Below are 21413 nucleotides of genomic sequence, written 5' to 3'. Positions count from 1 at the left end.
GAAGAAGTGAATAAGGTCCTCAATGTTCCTAGACGAGTCCTTGAAACATCTAGCATTTCTCTCATTCTAGATGCACCACATGAGGCAAAGAGGAACCATCTTCCACACGATGGCACTACGGGATTTGCCACCCGCCCACCAAGTAACATACAACTCCTTGACGTTACCAGGCATAACCCAACACAAGCCGAATGGAGTGAAAATAGCATTCCACAATATACGCTCAACGCCACAATGAAGAAAGAGATGATCAACTGACTCCCCTTCCGATTCACACATGCAACATCGGTTTATCACAACAATACCTCTCTTCCGAACATTATTCAAGGTTAGAGTCTTTCCATACGCGGCCGTCCAAGCAAAAAAAGCCACTCTCGAAGGAACCTTAGTGCGCCAAAGACTTTTCCAAGGGAAAGGAATGGATTCTTTAGAGGCAAGGATCCTGTAAAAAGCTCTTACCTCGAATTTTCCTTTACGTGAAGGGATCCTCCACATCCTATCCTCCCCTTCCCCACGCATCGAATGTGAGTATAAGAGCGTGTAAAATGAGGCCAAAACCTCCACTTCCCAATCATGAACCCTGCGAATGAAGGTAGCATTCCACTGAACAGAACCATTTAAACACTCCCTGTTATCCGCAATAGACGCATCCTTATTGCTGGCAATATTGAATAGTCCAAGAAAAGCATCTTTGAGAGACGAGTCACCGCGCCAGATATCCTCCCAAAACCTGATATTTGACCCAAGACCAGGGTCAAATCTAATGTGGCATTGGAACGACCTCCATCCCTTACAAATGTACTTCCATAACCCCACCCCATGCGAACCACTGGGTTCGCTAGAACGCCAACCACCCCAAATCACACCATACTTTGCCACCAGGATCTATCTCCACCAAGCCTCTTTCTCCACCATACATACATTATGCCAAAATCAAATCTTGGAACCATCCTACGCTGCTAAACTAGTGAATCTAGAAAACACACCATAACCCCTCCTGATATTTTTCTAGAGACCAACCCCATGCAATCCATTTACCTCATTAGAACTCCACCCTCCCCACATGTTGCCATATTTAAAATCCACTACCATTTTCCACAGAGCCTCTCTCTCAAAAGCATAGCACCATAACCACTTCCCAAAGAGAGCTCAATTAAATAGGAATAAATTTTGGACCTTCAACCCCTACCTGTTCCAATCTACTAGATGCAATTTGGACTCTTCACCAATACCACCCCACAAGAAATCCTGTTGAAGTTTCTCTATGTGATTGGTATGGCAATGCCGAAGGGAGTGGAAAAAGAGACAAAAAATACGTAGCAAATTAGAGAGGGTGTTCTTAATCGATGTAATCTTGTTATGCTTAGACAAGTACAACTGCTTCTAGTCAACTGTTTTAAAGATTGTGAGTTTGACATTGTGAACATCAGTTTTATTAAGAATAAGTGGCGTTGTGCTATTGCCAAGTACCTTATTCCATTCAAGTGTGATTTGAATACGTTACTCACAACACAATGTCGTGTGTAATAGAAAGGACATTTTTTTAATGCTATGATGTTGAGGGCATTTTTGAATGCTAGGGAAGTTTTTCTAGTAGAAAGTAATTGAAAATTATTTTTGGGTCACATTTTTAATTCATCACTTGGCTTGGTTTTAATACTATTGGAAATTGGATCATGTTCTTATGTTTTGCAGCTAATAGTCCTCCACCAAAACCTTGGGAGCGAGCAGGTGCCTCATCTGGCCCTGCACCTTTTAAACCCCCATCAGCTGGCAGCACGAGTGATGTAGTTGAGGCATCAGGAACTGCAAAACCTGGAGAAATAGTTTCTACTTCTAATAATAATGCGACTATTAACCGGAATGCCCTTAGTAGACCTGTTCCCACAAGGCCTTGGGAACAGAATAATGGGAATAGCAACTATGGAGGTAATAACTGATCATTAATGGCAACTTTTTCCCTTTTTTCTCCCTTCCCCATTCTTTTGGTTGTTCCTGGATCTTTGAAAAACTACCCCCCAATTTGCAGGTTATGGCTCTAATCTGGGCTACAACTCTGGCTATGCTTCTGGAACGTATGGTTCATATGGTGGTGTTGGGGGTTCATATGGGGGTGTTGGGGGTTCATATGGTGGTGTTGGGGGTTCATATGGGGGTGTTGGGGGATTGTATGGTGGAGGGATGTACGGTAACAGCATGTATAGGGGAGGAGGTTATGGTGGGGCTTATGGATCTTCTGGCATGTATGGTGGTGGAATGTATAATGGTGGTTTGGGAGGCTCTATGGGTGGTTATGGAATGGGTATGGGTGGTCCTTATGGAGCTCAAGATCCAAATGATCCATATGGTGCTCCTCCATCTCCTCCAGGGTTTTGGATTTCAGCTCTTCGTGTGGTAAGGCATATCATGCTTTTTCTAGTTTATTTCTTCTATACATAGGATGATAAAGACATCATGCACATAGTACATAGAGGCACTTGTTTTTTCTTATTCATGAAGTCTGAAATGACTTGCCCTTGTGTTTGGGCCTGTTGCTAATTCTTTGGCTGGGGTTTGGATTAATGGTAATATGTAAATCTTACCATTGCCAATCCAACGAAAATAAGAAAACACTGAAGCTTGCCAGATGATTATGCATGACGAAAGGTTTGTCAAAATCTCCTCCAGATGAGTATAACTTCAGTTACCCAATGTGCCAAATGTAACTAGAAACTTGATCACTTTAAGGGCTTTTGGGTTCTACCATGGTGCAAATGGATTGCTTCAGAAAATGTATAGCTTTGTTGTTAATTGATTTCTTATTTCTTTACTCTGTGTTGATGATTAATCAATCTTATATGAAGAATATTTTGGTGATGAAAACTGTGACTAATGAGTTATATTAGCACGTATCAGTTTCAATCTAGGTTTTTTTTTTGGTCCGAGTATTTCCATTGTGCTGTCTCTTATTCTTGGCATTTTCTTTTATTGCAGATGCAGGGCGTGGTAAACTTTTTTGGTAGGATATCGATTCTTATAGACCAGAACACACAGGCCTTCCATTTGTTCATGACTGCAATGCTTCAGGTGTTCACTCCATCCTTTTTCCTTTAATCTGGCCATATACTGTATGAATTCTTGTAGAGTTGGCATCCGTTTATGTTTTTCTTTATAGCATTTTGTTGTCAGGAATCCGTAAAATGTAAAACCGTCTCAGTTTCTCTGTGTTATTAATTTGTTACCACTGGGGCGAAGACGTGGTAGCGTCTGGTGCACTGACCCAGCATTTGGGTCAATTTATGATGCTTATGATTGATATCTTCCTTGAAAAGCTGCTGTTGGCTGGAGCTTTTGGGATGCTCCGACTTTTGGCCCTGATTGATGATAGCCTAACAAAGCATATATTAAGGTGACTTTGAGGAGAAGACATTTTCTTCCATTGCATTTCTGGTCCGAAAGATAGTCCATTTCAGCTAATGTAGCCTCTTCATTGAGATTTTCTGGAGTTCCAAACTCTTGACTTGTGGTTGCAAAATTTCAATCCATGTTTTAGAATGTCTTTTTGGCCAATGAGCACTAGCTCAAATGGTCCTTCCTTTTTAGCAAGGTGGAGGGTGAGGTTGTGGCCACTGAGTGCGTGTGAAACTCACCAAATGAAAAAAAAAAAAAAAAAAAAATTCTTTTGGGCTACCCTACTTAAGTTAGTGTTAGTGTTCCTAATTATCAGATCACTCCTGAATTTTTGTCAGTCTAGATACTTTTTTGTTTTTTAATCACAAAGAAAGGAAATAGAAAGTCACAAATATGAAATATCTTTCTGAGTTTGAAGTGATTGATGAGAGGGATGCTATCTGCGTTTCATTAATTATGTATCATTTCCTTCGAATGTAAGTTGCTATATCTTGGGAATCCCTAGATATAGTTTGGCTTGGAGCATCATCAGTACTATTGAAGCATAATTTAATTGGACGTGACATGGCTTTTGTTGCAGCTTTTTGATCGCTCTGGTGTATTATATGGAGAATTAGCTAGATTTGTGTTGAGGATTCTGGGCATTAGAACAAAGCCGAAGAAGCTTCACCCATCAGGCCCTAATGGACTTCCACTTCCTGGACCTCACAATCCCCATGTAAATCAGAACTATATTGTGGAAGCCAAGGCTGCTCCAAGTGGTTCTTGGGACAATGTTTGGGAAACTGATGCTGGCAAGTGATCCAATATTAATTATGCTTTTGCTTGCATCGAGTGGACTTTGCTAAAAGAGTAAAGTTTGAAGGAAAAAAAATCTCTCTCTCTCTCTACACCAATATGAACTGGATATTATGATTTACAGTGTGAAATTAGTCAATCTATGTAACTCCGTGCTGAGATTGGTTTGTGCTTTAATTGGATAAACAGCCTGTTCAAACTAGTGAGACAGGAGCTCGGCTATGTATCATTTGATGATATGAATGAAATGTTGGCAATAAGTTATGTGAGATGCTACATAAAATGTGTTTTTAACTCTTTTCTTTTTAGACATTACTTTATTATTATTATTATTATTAATGAGCAAGATTAAATTCTATTAAACTAAAAAAGAAGTAAAGTATACAAAGAAAGAGTGGGGGACAGGAATGAACTCTAGAGAACTTGAGCCAAATTAAACAATAAAAAGCTCAAAATGAGCCAACAATATGATTGGGTCCAATAGTTTCTTAGCCCCACCAATCAAGAGTCAACAAAGGGCCATCGAAAAAGGTGATTTTTAAAAGCTGTCCAAAGCTTCGGCTGCGTGGAAGGGGGCACATATGGTGGCAGTAAGGGCAAAACCTATACCTCCGGTCGGGAAGGCATAAAGCTTTTTATAATCATTTTGACAAGTGCCCTATGGATAGTCGTTTTACAAAAGAGAAATGCTATTTGTTCTTTTCTCGACGGTCTTTACTCCGTCCCAAGTTAAGCTTACTTAACTATCTTGCTCTGTCTCCATCTCAATTACAACGTATATATAATATTGTTAACTTAATGGCTCATCCCGACGCATTTGAGTTTACTTAATTTCAACCCATCAAATGTGTAATTTGTATGGAGGTGATAATTGAATCATATTTTAAAATTTGGTAATCTAAGTGCCAAACAAGTGATAGTTTGGGGATGAAAAATGTATTTTCTCCAAATATTTTTGTTGGGTTTCTCGCTACATGCCTTTATAAGCTCATCTTGTTGCAACGATTCTTTCATGCCCCATCCCATCGCTTCGGAGCTCGACTATTGCGGTGGTATTTGTTGCTGCAATAGACGTTTTTCCTTGTACTAATGGCAGAACCTCCACGGACGGACCCAATCCCCGAGAGTCACCAAGAAGAAGACGCGGGAGCAGTTTTCGTTCTTCAATCAAAAGGTCCATCACTGTAACTTTCATTTAATTTAATTTATTCCTTGGTCTAATTTAAGTTTGAATAATTATATAAACAGCTTAAGATGATGAAATAGTAGTGTGAATAAATGTAGGGGAATGGTGGGATGCAGGGTATCATCTCACAACGGCAATAGTGTCACCACTAATATTGACTCTACCGTTCGCCTTTAGAGGGTTAGGGTGGGGACTAGGTTTATTCTGCTTAACACCTATGGCAGTCATCACCTTCTACTCTTGCTACCTCATGTCCAAGGTCCTCGACCACTTCGAGAAAGTGGGTCATCGCCATCTCCGATTCCGTGAGCTCGTCACCGATGTATTAGGTTGGTGCATGTTTTTGTTTTTGTTAACACTAACTGATTCTCACTATCATGTTATTTTAATTGAATAGTAGTTTATTCTCATGTTATTTTAATTGAATAGTAGTTTATTCAAAGACGGCTGGCGTGGCCAGTATAGGCAATTGCCCTCGACAACTCATTTTGATTTTTTTAAAAAAAAAATTCCTCGTTGCTCTTGCAGGGAGAATTTTAGTGGATTGTGTCAAGTAAGGACTATTGACTAGTTGCTTAAGAAGCATGTGAATAAGTTATATATATATATATATCAACAGCAATTGAGTTTGAGAATAATCATTTGATTGCAAACTACAATATTTTCTAATTTTATATGATAATTATAGTCTAGAATAATTTTTAGTTCATGAGAAGCAACAAATTGAATTTTAGAAGTCTAAACAACTAAGTGAAGAATTTGACATATGAAAGCTGTTATATTCTAAAAGAAGGGTTCCATTTTGATTGGTGTTTGAGTTAAAAATTGAAATATATTAATAACAATTATTTTATGTATTTTCTTGTGTTTAGTCTTTTGTTAGCATTGAGTAGACACTAATTTTATTTTATATATATATATATATATATATATATATATATATATATATATTCTAATTAAATCTTCAAAGTTAATAGAGTTTTCATTCATATTTTAGCCCCCTATTTTAATATATTTTTCATACCCTTCCCAATAAATCTCTATACTTGGATACTAATATTGTTGTTGCAGGATCGGGATGGATGTTTTATTTTGTAATATTCATCCAAATGGCCATCAACACTGGAATTGGAGTAGGATCCATTTTGTTCGCAGCTCTACTCCTTGAGGTATATATATATAATTTTAATGGTTAAGGTTTTTTTTTTTAATCACATTGGGAAAGGGTTACAAGTGTTCAAAATACCGGAAAGGGGTGGGCTCGATCCCCTACAATAGGCCCAAACACAGAAATTATCAGTGCAGGTAACCGGAACAAAGTAAGAAATGGGCCAAATAATTAAGACCACAATCCCAAACATGGCTTATTAAATTCCTTGAGGGTAGCTTCCTGATTAAATGCTGAAACATGATTTATTTTAGACGGTTAGATGAGATGAACGGCTAAGATTTATGAATTTGAAAATCTCAAATTTAAAGAAAATTCTAGGAGATCTCAATCCAATTAGTAGTATATATCGTATGATTATATGGGTTTTAATTCTGCCATGCCATCAATACAGGCAACTCTTGCTCCACCTGCAACTGGGAAAATGGTCAAAGCGCTTCTCATGTGTTACACCGTAATTTTCATCACATTCTACTCTGTTGCAGTGTCTGGTTACTGGGTTTATGGAAACAAATCCAGTTCAAACATCCTCATTAGCCTCATGCCGACTGACGGATATTCTTTGGCCCCAACATGGGTTCTTGAGCTTGCCATCTTCTTCCTTCTCCTTCAGATCTTTGCCATTGGTCTGGTAAGCTCACACATGTATTATTTTTTTTAAAACGCTTTTTATTTTTTAAATAACCGGAGTATCCGAGGTTTTGCCCCAACAAGATTCTTGGGGCACCGTGCAAAGTGTATCCTCCACATTGGTCGGATAAAGCTCAAGCTTTCATCCGCAGGCGTGATCCTAACGAATTATTTGCACTCAAGGGGGTTTAAAGCTTAAACCTGATGCTTCATGAGTCTCAAGCCAACCCTTTGGGGTTAGCTTAACAATTTCTCCAACATATTTACAGGTTTACTCTCAAGTTGTTTATGAGATAATGGAAAAGAAAGCAGGTGATGTGAAGCAAGGGATGTTTTCCAGAAGGAACCTTATTCCTCGGTTGATTCTTCGAACCCTGTACATGGTATTCTGTGGGATTTTGGCAGCTATGCTTCCATTTATTGGAGACATTAGTAGTGTAGTAGGAGCAATTGGCTTCATCCCACTGGATTTCATCCTCCCAATGCTTATGTACAACATGATTTGCAAGCCTCAAAGATCTTCCCTTACCTATTGGATCAACATCTCTATCGTCATTGTCTTCACATGTGCAGGAATAATGGGCTCATTCTCCTCCATAAGGAAATTGATTCATGATGCTAACAAGTTTAACCTCTTCAGCGATGATGTTGTTGGTTGAGCTCCCCATAAATGACACCACATTCTTGTTGATTATCAAAGTGGAAGACAATGATTTATGTATTAATCAGCCCACTAAGATGATAGGTGTTCGCTTGTATTTATAGAATGCTTTACAAGGTAATACTTATCAATTTACACTAAAATCAGCATTTTTGAGATTGTGTTTGAGAACTACAGCATCTTTGGCTCTCTTTTGTAGAGCTTTTTTGGTTCACCAAAAATTCAATATCTGGATCTGAACCTCAAAAATATTCGATCTTAGTGGTTCTCTGTCCCACCGCCTCAGATGGTGTCTCCTCCACTACTGTACAACTATCTCTTAGTCTCCTCAAGCCCCTCATAAGCTGGTTAGGAGGTAAGTTAAAATGAATTTTCTTTGTTGATATTCATAATGTCTATCATGAGCCGCTACAACCAATTTTGCTGGCAGTATTTCCGGTTGCCTTCTCTGCTTATGAGGAACATCTCTAGAGATGTGGCTAAATCATTGTCAATATTGGATTTTTTTTTTTTTGGTCTTTGTATTTGGGATTCTGTAATTTTATGTTTTTGTAACAGCGTTGTTTGTTTGTACTTATTGCCAAAAAAACTTCACTCACTTCAAAAGCTTCTTTGAAATCTTTCTCCTGATGACTCCTATTTCTAGTCTTGTTCTTTGAGATTCTTCTATATATATGATAAAGCACTCTACAGTTTGGTTCGATATTCATCAAATCAATTTCCACTTTATGGAAGAATTCATCAAATTAAGTTGTATCGAATTAAAGGAACTTACCAATAGTAAGAAAATATGGAATTATTTAATTTATCAACAAAGAAATTGGATCAGATTATCTTTGCACATTAGAGAATTGTCAATAAGAAAATCGTTTGTTAACATTTTGGCTGTTAACAAAGATATTTTAATAAATAAATTAAACACTAAACACTTTTAAAAATGTAAAAATAATTTTCACCATTTATATCATATCAAAATACTCTTTTTTTTAAAAAAAAATCAAAAAAAAAAAAAACACCCTAAAATGCAAAACAAACAGAACTGTAACCTCAGCCAAGTGCTTTTTTTTTTTTTTTTTTTTTTTTAATTAAGGGTATTTTGTTGTAATTTTCTTAATTAAAAATCACCTAAAACAGACTATTGTTGTTGCACTTTTAGTTTCCTTACATTATTTTAATATAAAAAACTCTCTTTCTTCTAACATTTTTTTGAAACAATATTCAAATGATTTCTTTTTATCTCTCTCTTCTCTAAAAAAATTAAAAATATATATATATATATTTTGGTGTTACCTTGGTTAAAGAAATACCAAGAGAAGCAAAAGTGCTACCCTAGATTTAGGGTAGCACTTTTGTCCCTTACATTATTTTAATATATATAAAAAAAAAAAAAAAAAAAAATTCTATTTTCTCTAACATTTAATGGAAACAATATTTAAATGGTTCCTTCTCTCTTTCCTTTAACATTAATTTAAGGAATATTTAACTAGTATGAGAAAATAATAAGGGAAGCTATAATAGAGTTTCTTTGAAGAGAATATCTTCTATTCAGTTGTTGCATAAATGAGGGATTTTCTACCCACCAATAAGAGAAAGACACATTGGCTTAAGCATAAAAATTGCACAAAACTTTCCTACAAGCAAAACATTGAATTATAAGCTGAGAGACAAAGGAGAGACCCATGCCAAAGGGGATGCGGCTGAGGGGAGCCAGACCAACGCCACAAGGGAGCCAGACCCACTCCAGAGGGGAGCCAGAACCAGGCGTGGGTAGCTGCGACCCATGCCCAGGCCGAACCCAGCTGTGACCCATGCCTGGGTCTTGCTCCCCTCCAACGTCAGTCTGGCCCCCCTCCGACGTCAGTCTGGCTCCCCTCAGTCGCATTCCCGTCTGCGTGGGTCTCTCTCCACCTACCCATGGTGGGTTGATTTTTTTACCAGTGATTTAATAACAATTTGGTTTTTATCCGGTGTTTCATCTTATTTTCTTAACATGTACTATGTGAGGTGTCACTATTTGAATGGGAGGACTGCTAGATGTCTCAAAATCCTTTCCAAACGATGTGAAAAGCACTATTTTAGGAAGGAGTGGGAGACAAAGGAGAAAGAATGAGAATTTTTTAAGAAAAAAAATGCTTGCCACATCATTTGGGAAGCATTTTGAAAATAATCTCTTGTAATGTCTAGCATTATCCTTTAAATGAATGGCAGAAAACATTGGTTTTCTGCCATGACCATATAAAAGCATCTCTCTTCTCTGAATAATGAAACAAAAAATAGTTTAGTTCTCTACATTTAAGGAAAGATCTAAAGCTAGTGCTCTAAGTTAAGAGAAAATTTTGACGAACAAGAAACATTGCAAATTAAGCGGTAAATTGGTAGAATACATAACAAAAATTGAAACATTAGGAACAACATTACAAATTTAATAAATTAAAGGGGTAAGTATACTTTTCCCTAACAAAATTTAATTGACAGCCAAAAATAAAAAATAAAATAAATCTACAGAATAAGTAACTACTGTATATTTAATCAAACTCATCCTGTTAACCAATTGAAACAGTGTCAGTAATTTTCAGAATATGTACGGTTGAATAAACATATGAACAAAGAAATACCTATACGATTGAATTTCCCGTTTTACACAGACAGCATCCTCTCTCTTTCTTTTTTCCCTTTTTTTTTCTCTTATATTCGAAGCTAATTACCAGACTAGACACATAAAATCTGGGCAGCTTTAGAAATACAGTGCCATCTTGAAAGTCCACAGAATTACCTCTGGATAACTTCATTTGATTTCCGATGCAGCTCATGGCCCACAAGATTTAGGAGGATGATCTGTATCAATGTGCAACACTCATCTGTTAGACTGCCATAACTGAGCTCCTTTGATACCAATGCTAATGAACAACAAATAAAATTCCTTGCTCAACAGCAAACTGACCTCAGTGTCAGAAAAGGGTGTGGGGGAAACTGGTAAGAATGCAGAAACATTCAAAAGCCTTCTGGGGTATTCTGATAGAGCACCAAAGCCTCAAAGAATGCTATCACAAGCCCATCAATTTCTTCAATCTTTCTATTCCACTGCAGTTGTAAAACAAATCAGTTATCACAAGCCCATCAATTTCTTCAATCTTTCTATTCCACTGCAGTTGTAAAACAAATCAGTTACTCATACTTTTATAAGAAGATAGATTCTAATTGTTTTTCACATGATTTCAATTTAAGACTCCACTATGTAATCTAACAAATCCTGTCTTAGAATTATGAACAAGTGCAACTAGAAACTTAGAATAACCAGTTTCAATCCTCTAATTAACTGAATGCTTGACTTGAGTAAAGCTTAATTGTCAGAATTCCAACAAGACAGTCAGATAAACATTGATCATATAAACACCACCATAAACAGTGATGCGATATACATCCTACGGTGTTGTTAAAAGCACACCAAGATGTGCTTAAGGCGAGAAGCACGGAGATCCAGGAGTGAAGCACTTTTTATACTTTTTGGGAAGGGCATTTTCAGGCGTGCCTTTTGCGCACTTCTCGGAAAATCCCAAAATGCAATATAGGGAACTTTTTTTATTTTTTTTAAGTAATAAGGAGTTTTATTAAGGAGAAAAAGCCCTAAAAATACAAGAGGGAAAGCCAAAGCTTACCCAAAGCAAACCCACCCGAGAACCCTCAAAAACAGCCACCCAACAAGACCCAAACTACCCGACCCTAACTACCCGACATTAGTCTTGCCCATCCAACTAACCACCCACCGGTGCTCTCTCTTGCTCTTAGACCTAGTCTGAGGGCCCTTTCTTCCACCTATAAACCATTCTATTTCTTCTTTCAGAGACGCCAAATTCCGGTCCTCCTCCTCAGTGGACAACACCTCACGAGCTTCCTTCCTTGCTTGACGCCAAGACTCCTCCATGTCCTTCAATAGCGTCAAATGCTTAACATCATCCTTAACCACTTCCCACAAAGACTCAAGTAACCATTTTTGTGATTTGGTCAAACCAAAATCAATTATGGTGTTTGAGGAGAACGTATACGGGGAAAGAGAACGTATACGGGGAAAGAGGGTCAGAAACCTCCTCAGCCTCGGCCACTAACACACCTGCGGAAAGAGGGTCAGAGAGAGGGTCACCGGCATGGACTGATACCGGTATGATCAGGAGACTCTGACTTAAAATCCGAAGCTATGTCCCCCCCATAGCTGTCATGGCCCCCAACTCCAAGTGCAACAGAAACTCATTGCTGCCCAAAGGATTGCCATGCACCAACAGCCCAGGAGAACTCACAGCCGGCAAAGGATCCGACAGTTTCGAGCCAGAAGCGCTAGAAAAACCCAGATCCGAAATAGAATCCGGAACCGACCCATGAACCAACCCAAGAACCAAACCCGCGTGACCCATCAGCGCAGCCCTGTTCTGCAACCCATTGGGCTTCAATTCCAACCCAGCAATCAGCCCAACTAAAGCCTAATCCACCTCTTTGCGAAAAAACCCTAATTGAAGCTTCACCCACTCATTCGTCTTTAATGAGTCTGCCGCCACCAAAGACAAAGACGCCGGCGAAGGAACAACCAAGAGCTCCTTCAACGAAATCTGCTCGGCCTCCATAGCTTAGCAGTCCACAGCAGATTGCGGCTCCACTCCGCCTCGAAACATTCCGACACCGGGAACACATCGAGAAAGCACAAAGACAAACGCTTCACCCCTCCCACCGTCGATCGCAGCACGTTCACGAAGGACCGTCCATAACGAGACCTAGAAGAAGTAGACTCTACTACCCGCTTCCCTGGCAGAGAAGGATACTCGTCAACAGTAGGCCTGATCTGTCCACCTTGAAACTCCAGCATCCTTCTCATCTCACTCACGAAACGGCGCCAACTCCACCCCTTTCTGCCCTTTGGGAGCCAGATCGTACCTTTCCGACCACCATCGGCTTCAACAGCCACCTCTAAAAATCTGCCTGCCTTGTTGCAACCCTCGCGAACCAAAAGTCTATTCTCATCCTCATGGAAGCCCGAGACCAAACATTCCTTCACCTAAGACTGAAAAGCCTCTTCCACGTTAGCCACCAACCAAACTGCACTCTGCAGACCCACTCTAATGAGCCCTACGAAATCCTTCCTCCTTTCCTCTAACCGAAGATCAGTGGACCCTTCCCTCGCCATGAAACAGAAGGCTTTGGCTTCGACTGAGAACCGCCTTTCCATAGCTAACCCAACCTATGTTTGCCCCAGCAAGCAGCGCAAAACGTGCCACCGCTAGGGTGGAAGAAGGGAGAAAAAGGAAAACCTAGGATTTCCTCTTAGTCGCTCTCTTGTATACTCCCTGTGTACTAGGGTTGCGCCCCTTTGCGCCTTGATAATATATCTTTACTTATCAAAAAAAAAAAAGGAAAACCTAGGAGAGAGAAGAGAGCGTTTTTAGGAGAGAGAAGAAAGCAATGCGCACTTTCAACTTCAATTTCTTTTCAATCTTTTTTTGAAAGATATATGAATCAATTGAAAGTAACTATGGATCATAAAGCAATTGAAATAAATTAATGATTTGTTATACAAACATTATTCTTATGTGTGCTACACTGCATACAAATATATTCTCATTATATATCAAAACCTAAAAGATAAGATCTAGAAAAAGAAACGAAAGGTGAATGGACCATAGACAATCTGGAGAATTTAGTACACCATCCACTCTCCGTTCGATGGTTCTTTTACACTTATTCATTCTTCTTCTATGCCACTCTCTCTCCTCTACTTCTCCTTTCTTCTTCTTCTGTTACAATTATTTATTATTCTCTCTCTCTCTCTCTCCTGTGCTTATACTGCTCCAATCTCTCTTCTTCTTTTTTTCTTTTTTTTCTTTTTGTCATTCCTCTGCTTGTACCACTTATATTCAGCTTCTTTGACTCTTTGACATCATCTGCTCCTCCCCAAGTCCATTTTTTTTCTAGGAAATTATTCTTTTAATCCTTTTTGAGAGAATATATTACTATTTTGAGTTTTGAACATTTTCATTATATCTTATGAATCTTTTCTTAGAATTTCTTATGCAAACATGTAGGCTTTACTTTAATCAGGTACATGATTGGGCTTTGTGCTTTGCACCTAGGCTCCAAGAGGCCTTTGCACTTACATGTGCCTAATACTTTTAACACACTGATCCTACATTAAGCAGATCTAAATGGAGAAACAACAATACCTCTTAGGAAGGAAAGGTAGCTCTTCAACTACTTGAACAACTGAACCTCCATCACACTTCTCAAATGAAGTCGGCTCTTCTTCTGCCACTGTAAATGCAAATGGGAAGCATCATCAAATATTTTCCTTTCGATTATATGCAAAAAGGGAAAAGAGAACAACAACATCAGGTAGTGATTTGAAACGATGCAAGATCTAGCGAGTCAACGACCATTTCAGCCTTTCTTTTGAAATATCAGGAGAGGATTGGTTTTAAATCTGTAACGGAGTGTAAATGGAATAGAGAATTACAAAAGAGACTCAGCATCTATGACTGGCCCTCATTATTAATTGATATACATATATATGTGTGTGTGTGTGTGTGTGTATGTATATATATATATATAACTAGTACAGGAACACTTCATAGGCCTCTCTCCTTCTAGAATAGGGACACTTGTCCCTCTTTTTTCTTACAAAATCCATACATAAAAATACCATTCAACGCCATAAACTTTTGAACATTTATGCCAATCCACTTCTTTTATTTTTACAATTAATTTCATTATCATTAATTAAGCTCAAAGGGGCACAACCCTCGTATACAGGATACAAGAGAATCCCTAATCTGAAGAAAAAAGAACAAAAATTCAAATCCACTTCCGATATATACATAACTACAGTGAAATCCTTATATTGTCTGACATCTATTATAGTACTTCTTAACTTTTGACATTTTTCAGATCTCCTTGTCCATTTAAAAAGTACACTGAGATTACTTAACTTGAGAAATCATTCTTAAAGTTTCAGCAATTGGAAACATGAAATCCTATTTGCCATAACAGATAAGTTTACAGTTGCTGGTAAGTACCAATCGTGTTTAAAATCTGAATTATATCATATACACAGCAACCTTTTTTTCGTGTACTTTTTATTTGGCAATTCTTGGAATAACAATCACAGCAGGATTGTCACAATTTTGTATTCAAATGCAAGCAGATTTTATAAAGGAAAAATAATGTTTTACATGTAACTGCAAGATGAAGATATATAAATAACAATAGTAAAAAAAAAAAAAAAAAATCCAAGAAGAAAATTCATGCCCCCATATAAGATTGTTTTAGTATAGAGTTTAGTTGGAAAGAACAGGAAAAAAAAATGGTACTTCCAATACCTTGAGAATCTTCTTCAACTGAATTGTCACCTCTTAGATACAAACTCTCTCTCCAGTCCAAATCTAAGCCTTCTCTTTTTGCAAACTCCTCCAGCAAATGACCAATGAGATTGTAGGCAACCACACTTGTTTCATCACAAACTTCTTGGATGGCAAGGTATTGGTTCTTACTCGTGCTTTGCTCGTCATTGACAGCTTTTCGCTCCCCACATGAAAAGTTTGAAGAAATGAAAGGTGGAGAGTTTGCTGGATCTACTCCAGAATTGCATTCAGGTTCACATCTCTCGATCCTTCTGTTTGCTGAAACAGGTGAGGGAAAATTATTTCCATTTGTTTTAGGCATGTTGGATTCACTAATACCTTCAACTTTGATTTGGCTCATATCCATGTGTACCATGCTGCTAAAAGATCTCGACTCGCAGAATGGAGAGGAAGTGATACCATGACAAGTGACGGAATCCATTTTTGCAAAATGCTTAGGTTCAGGGCCCCCAACAAAATCACTGTCTAAACTTTTTTGGGGAGTAAGGAAAGAGGAAGAGCCATTCTCCTTAGTCGTAGGGGTAGGTGGCTTAAAATCGAATGGTATTGACTCCCCAGTACCTTCTACTTGGTAATCTGAATCAATAGAGTGAGACCTACAACTCTGAGAGCTTCTACCTTCCTGAAGCCAACCATCATCATCACCATCATCACCACCATTGTCACTTTCTTCTAATTCCTCCATATATGCATCAGCAAAATCTTGATCAAAGTCATGGTCAGGCAGAAAATCCAAAACAATCTGCTTTGTGTGAGCACTCACAGTCAATATGCATTCTACTACTTCTTCAACTTCCTCCTTTCTGAAGCATCCAAGCGGTGTACTTCGAGAGTTACTATTGATAAAAGCAAGAGCTTCCAATAGAGACTTGGGAATGGCATCCATTTCACTGCACTCAAAGAGATATTCATATAACATTTTCCTAATTCCAGCTCGTAAAGACCGATTTGATACTTTAGCATTTGGATCTAATAGAAGCTGCAAGTTTTTCAGCTCTGGTAACCTAATCTTCTTTTCTAGTGACCAAATAGCCTTTGCTATCTCATTCTGCAGGTTTTTTATTTCTGAAGAGAATGGATAAAACTCTGTTACAGAGGAATTTTGAAAACCTGGAGTTAGCTTTAGCAATAAGCCTGGTATTGCCATTGCTTTGGCTAGTGGCTCTTGTAATTCATCCCCTTCAGCAAGTTCCGAAAGCATCTCTTCGCTAGATTTCCTTAGTTTTTTGATTAAATAATCTCGACCCCATCCATGTCTGTGGGGAACTAATTGAGGCTTGCCTGCTTGGGCACCTTTAAGTTTCCTGTACATTGCAAACAGGGCCGCACAAGGCAAGTTCTGTAGTTCGCACAGGACCTTAGTTACAGCAGCATGATGAGATTGGGATTGGGGAGTCAAAAAGGGCACACATTTTGCTCGAAAATTTTGTGGGTCAAAGAGAAGCTGAGATAGCTCTCTACAAATTTCCATTTGATGATGATTGTGATTCCGGCTTCCAAGAACTTTTGGAAGATGATCTCTAATTACTTTCTTCATCCTCCAACGAGTTTTCTCAAACTTTGAAGAGCCTCCAGTAAGAACCATAGCAAGAAGGTATAGCCCCTTATTGGTCAAATCGTCAAGGCATGACATAATTGTTCTTGTTATATTGTGTGTGCCAAACAATTTCATTTCATCTTGCATAACATTTCCTTCAGCATTACACGCTCCAAAGGCTTCTTCAACACACGCTTTTATGGTCTCATAGAACATCTGACAATAGAAGATTAAGAAAATTGTGAGTGTATGTTGAGGGAAAAATTGCATATCCAACTGCAAACAAAATAACACTGCAGAGCTAGCAGGGAGTACAAAGAGATACCATCATACCCCACAAGGTCCTAAAGATTCATAGAATACATCCGGACTTTAATAATTATTTAGGGGAACCAAAGCTATGTTGTCTCAGTGGAGAGCGGGTGGGTGTGTGGGTGTGAGAGAGAGAGAGAGAGCATCTTCATGTCTTCTTTTAGGACACTTTTATCCTCTACCTATTTTCATAGCACCTTGATGCAACCAGGACATACATTGGTACAGGAGGTGTGCCAAATCACATATTTATATCAAATGCAATAGTGGAAGATATTGAACCCAAAAACAAGAGCAGTATGATTCTCTTGTACGTTTTATGTAGTTATATTATGATGTCCATGTTGCAACAATGCTAGCCTTATCTTGACACTGCACACTTCTGCATCAAAAATCATCAATTCATGCTAGGAGGGGACACTGAGGTTAGTGTGACTTTCAAGAAGCTGCCAGAATTAAGATGAGCCATTAGATATGCTCAGTATTTTTTTTTTTTTGATAGGTAATAAGGAGTTTTATTGAAAAAGAAGATATGCTCAGTATTAATTATTTGAGTTTGAAAAAGGTAACTTCACTCACCTTCTTAGTTTTTTTCATAAGTATTTACACTACATCGAAACAGACTGATGTCAGTAACTTTTCTACTTCTAATTTGATTGTACTATAATATCTGTTACACCAAATAATTGGGAAGTTACATCCATGGGTGGAGAGAAGGAGTATGGGGTGAGAATGAGGACACTTTTATTCAAAGAATTTAGAAGGGAAGGCCTCTTTAACTTGAAATTACAAGCCAAGTCAAACAAAAGTAAGAAATCCATGTTAATCTTGAAACCCTATCATACTCAATAGTCTTTACATAGACTACTGCATTAACACAATGATCAAAGCAACTCCTAACTGAACAAAACTGAAATCAAGCATATAGAAGCCTTCCATAAGCATATTGTTTCTGCCAGTGTACTTGGGTTATGCCCCCTTGAAGTTTTTTAATACATACTTATCACTACCAAAAAAAAAATATCCATAAGCTTACAAACAAAAAGTATAATGCAGAACCATATTGTTAAACTAGCTCAACAATTGAAGTAAAACAAATGGTATTAATAGACATTTGCCTTCAAATCAAGATGCAACAATATACAAAGATTAGATACCATCATCCTTCTAATCCAACAATATTGTGTTGCTCAACATACATAGTTTATTCATCTATGAATAAACCAATAAATGATTATATTATAGCAACAATTTTGACATAGAAAACTTACATCATCATCCCTAAGCAAAGACTCGGGTAAAGACCTGCTGAGACAATACCAAAGCCATTTATTACAATGACATAAAATTGGGCTTCAACCCAAAAAGAAACAAAACATATGCAAAAAAAATAAATAAACAAACAAAGAACTATTAACATAAAAGAAATTCTCCCACTTACCTATAATTCAAAAACTTGGGTCCTTCAAACTGCTTCCGTTTAGATTTGGATACAGGAAGCCCCAATAACCATCTGCATCAATTTCACATGATAAATTTGCCCTGATTAGCTCGTTTGTGAACTATCTTATTCGAAAGAAGGATAACATTATGCACAAACTACAGTGAGAGCAGTAGGATAATCAATTCTAGAAACAATGATAGATAATGTACTATGACCTCTCATCCCTGCCTTTTGCAAGGTTCGCTCAAATAATTAGAATATATACTCCACAATCCTCACAACGTCCACTTCTGAATAAACAAAACACCGAATCTAAACACCATAAGCCAAAGATAACCAAGTGCTCATCAACTGACACCCTACATTTCTTTCTTTTGTTAGCACACTTAAGCCAAGTGAAGCAGGTTAAAAGTGCTTTAGAGCAGTCCAGGAAAAGTTTCTTCAACTAGACGCAGCTTAAATCCCAACAGGAACACATTTTTTCCTACATTTGTTGTCTAGTATTAAATAAAACTAATCAGTAACTTCTAATGCGAGGAAACATAAAATAAGACTTATCTGTAACGGAAATATCCTACAAAGGTCCCTATGATGCTCCACATGACAGGACAAAATTACCAGTCATAACAAGTCTCTAATAGCCTGCCTATCTGCAAGAATCTCTTCAAATCTATACATAACGATTCTATCTACAAACGAAGGCATATTCCTTATGTAAAAGTTGTAAAGGTTTGAACTACCATCATATACCATCACTTTATCCAAGACGCAACAACACCCAGTTTGCAGTATCCCATTATGTGTAGCATGGCAGTCCCAACATTTACACATAAATCCACATTCAAGCAATTCCAATGCTTACATTTTTTTTAAGGAAAAAAAAAAAAAAACCTTCTCAATAGTTTTTTTTTTTTTTTGATGTCTGGGAACCTCTTCAAGGCAAAAAAAAACCTTCTCAACATTGACAAACACAAAATAGAAAAAGCAAAGCAAAACTTTGATAACACATTCTTAAAAAGCACAGGCGCATATAAGGAAAAAAGAAATTTGAAGGCGAAAAAGATTAAGAAAACAAAAAGAAGAAAGAAGGAAAAAGCTTACCTTCTTTTGAGTATAATCTGCTTCTCTTGGTGCTTAATTTGTGACAAAATCGACTCGCAATCCGTTTGGTAAAACTCCGTATTCGCCATATGCATTATCGATTCCCAAAACCACCTACTCCCAAAACCGCTTTTGTCGGTGTGATTTCACTTTCAATTTTTTTTCTGCAACATGATTAAAGAAAAAGAAATTAATATTACCTTCATAAATCAAAGCAACGTAGAAGAAAAATAACCGCTCGAGAAATCAATTCCTATTCTCTCCTGCGTATACAAGCCTCAGGATCAAATAAGAAATTAAAATAATCAACATCCAACCACCTCTTAATACTAATTTAGATATTAATTATATCAACAAAAACAGAGTCGCTTTGATAGCCTAATTCATCTGCGTGCTCTGTCAACCAAACTTCATTGACAAACACCATTAATAACCCCGAGAGTTGTTCCACAATATCACGTAACTTTGACGAAATAAATATAACAAAGAGAGACAAATAAAACCTGTGCGTTTCGTCGTCAGTGGGAGAGAGGGAAGATGGATTTTGACACTGGGTTGGGGTTTTGAAATTTGGGGATTTTAACGGTGTAGACGTGGGTCGCTCGTCTTCAGCGGTGCTTGCGTTTGTGGTCTCCGGTGGCCGGCCGTCGGTGAGGGGAGAGGGAAGAGGAAAGAGAGAGATTTCCTCTCCTGAAAACGTTGGAAGAGAGCGTTTTTAACTTGGGAAGAGTCACGACTCACGCGTGCGTTTTCTAATCTAAACAAAATTCACGTAAATAGGGGGTTTGGTGTTAAATGAATGGGGTTTTGGTGACAGATATGCTTTTATATATATATATATTAGGGTCAAATAGAAAAGATACGAAAAAAAATATGGAAAAATATAAAAAAACCCTCCAAACTATCAGCCATTTTCGATTTACACCCCTAATGTTTCAAAAGTGATAAAGTAACCCCAAACTACCAAACTATTGCATTTTGGCCACTCTGTTAGTCAAAATTGTCAGTTTGGACGGAAACTGTAAAACGATGTCGTTTTGTTACGGGCAAGTTACTACAATGCCCTTTTATGAAAAAAAAAAATTGAGAAAAATATAAAAAAGCCCCACAAACTACCAGTTGTTTTCATTTTAGTCCGCTAATGTTCAGAAAGTGATAAAGTAGTCTCCAAACTACCAAACGATTGCAATTTGGCTACTCCATTAGTCATTACCGTCAAATATGATGAAAAATTTAAAATTACGTCGTTGGTACAAAAAAAATTCTTAAGAAACAAACTAAAGATTATCAATTCACAATTGCTAAAAATTTATACATAAAAGCACAAAGATCCATTCATCTCGAATATCTCATACCTTAAATCATAGTTCGGAGTCACATATATTTCCAAGAAACTGATCAAATAAACTTTATACAACCGTCAACTTCTACAAGAAAATGTTTTGAAACGTTGTTGCCGTAGAAAGAGAGGGTGAATTTAGAGTAAGAGAGACTGGCGTGATTTAGGGTGAGAAAGATAAATGTGAGTTAATAAAACAAAAGGTCAAAAGAATTAATTAAGGAAAAATTGTGTTTTAATAAAGGGAGAGATATTAATGCATTACGACACTTAATTTATTAAAAAAAAAAAAATCGTGATTTAGGGTGAGAAAGGTCAAAATGAATTAATTAAGGAAAAATCGTACACTTAATTCATTAAAAAAAAAAACAGAAAAAAGAAAAACCCCTTTCAATATTTGTATAGTTCAATTATTAAAAATTATGAGTAAAAAAAATTAAAAATTAAAAA

General features: G+C 37.5%; 3 protein-coding genes across 5 annotated transcripts; 2 read left to right on the top strand and 1 right to left on the bottom strand.

Annotated features, from left to right (window-relative positions):
* Window positions 1-1695: 1695 nt before the first annotated feature.
* On the top strand, window positions 1696-4457 carry LOC132188288 (peroxisomal membrane protein 13; the record flags this gene model as incomplete). The annotated part of the gene is given in 4 exon segments (XM_059603086.1): window positions 1696-1929; window positions 2030-2394; window positions 2974-3066; window positions 3971-4457. Coding segments are annotated over 4 exon segments (914 nt in total), but the record flags the coding sequence as incomplete, so codon positions are not given.
* Window positions 4458-5277: 820 nt separating this feature from the next.
* Window positions 5278-7831, top strand: LOC132164950 (probable GABA transporter 2). Its single transcript, XM_059575490.1, has 5 exons — window positions 5278-5362; window positions 5473-5703; window positions 6446-6543; window positions 6886-7173; window positions 7442-7831. Exons 1-5 carry the CDS (start codon window positions 5278-5280, stop codon window positions 7829-7831), a joined length of 1092 nt encoding a protein of 363 aa, XP_059431473.1.
* Window positions 7832-10333: 2502 nt separating this feature from the next.
* LOC132167839 (uncharacterized) lies at window positions 10334-20372 on the bottom strand. Of its 3 annotated transcripts, none has more exons than XR_009438726.1 (8): window positions 20128-20372; window positions 19625-19788; window positions 18521-18592; window positions 18351-18387; window positions 15189-16983; window positions 14037-14124; window positions 10775-10914; window positions 10334-10668 (listed from the first exon to the last, which is right to left on the bottom strand). XR_009438726.1 is itself a non-coding variant. In XM_059578871.1 (7 exons), the coding sequence occupies exons 2-7, from the start codon at window positions 19717-19719 to the stop codon at window positions 10940-10942; spliced, it is 2124 nt and encodes a 707-aa protein (XP_059434854.1). In that variant the 5' UTR covers window positions 19720-19788; window positions 20128-20372; the 3' UTR covers window positions 10888-10939. The 3 variants fall into 3 exon arrangements, 1 of the variants encoding a protein (XP_059434854.1); XR_009438727.1 differs by having other exon boundaries at window positions 18351-18384; XM_059578871.1 differs by lacking the exon at window positions 10334-10668 and having other exon boundaries at window positions 10888-10976.
* Window positions 20373-21413: the final 1041 nt, after the last annotated feature.

This window comes from Corylus avellana, chromosome ca1 (genome assembly GCF_901000735.1).
Source record: "Corylus avellana chromosome ca1, CavTom2PMs-1.0".
Classification (NCBI taxonomy): domain Eukaryota; kingdom Viridiplantae; phylum Streptophyta; class Magnoliopsida; order Fagales; family Betulaceae; genus Corylus; species Corylus avellana.
This window is presented reverse-complemented; position numbering and strand designations above follow the sequence as displayed.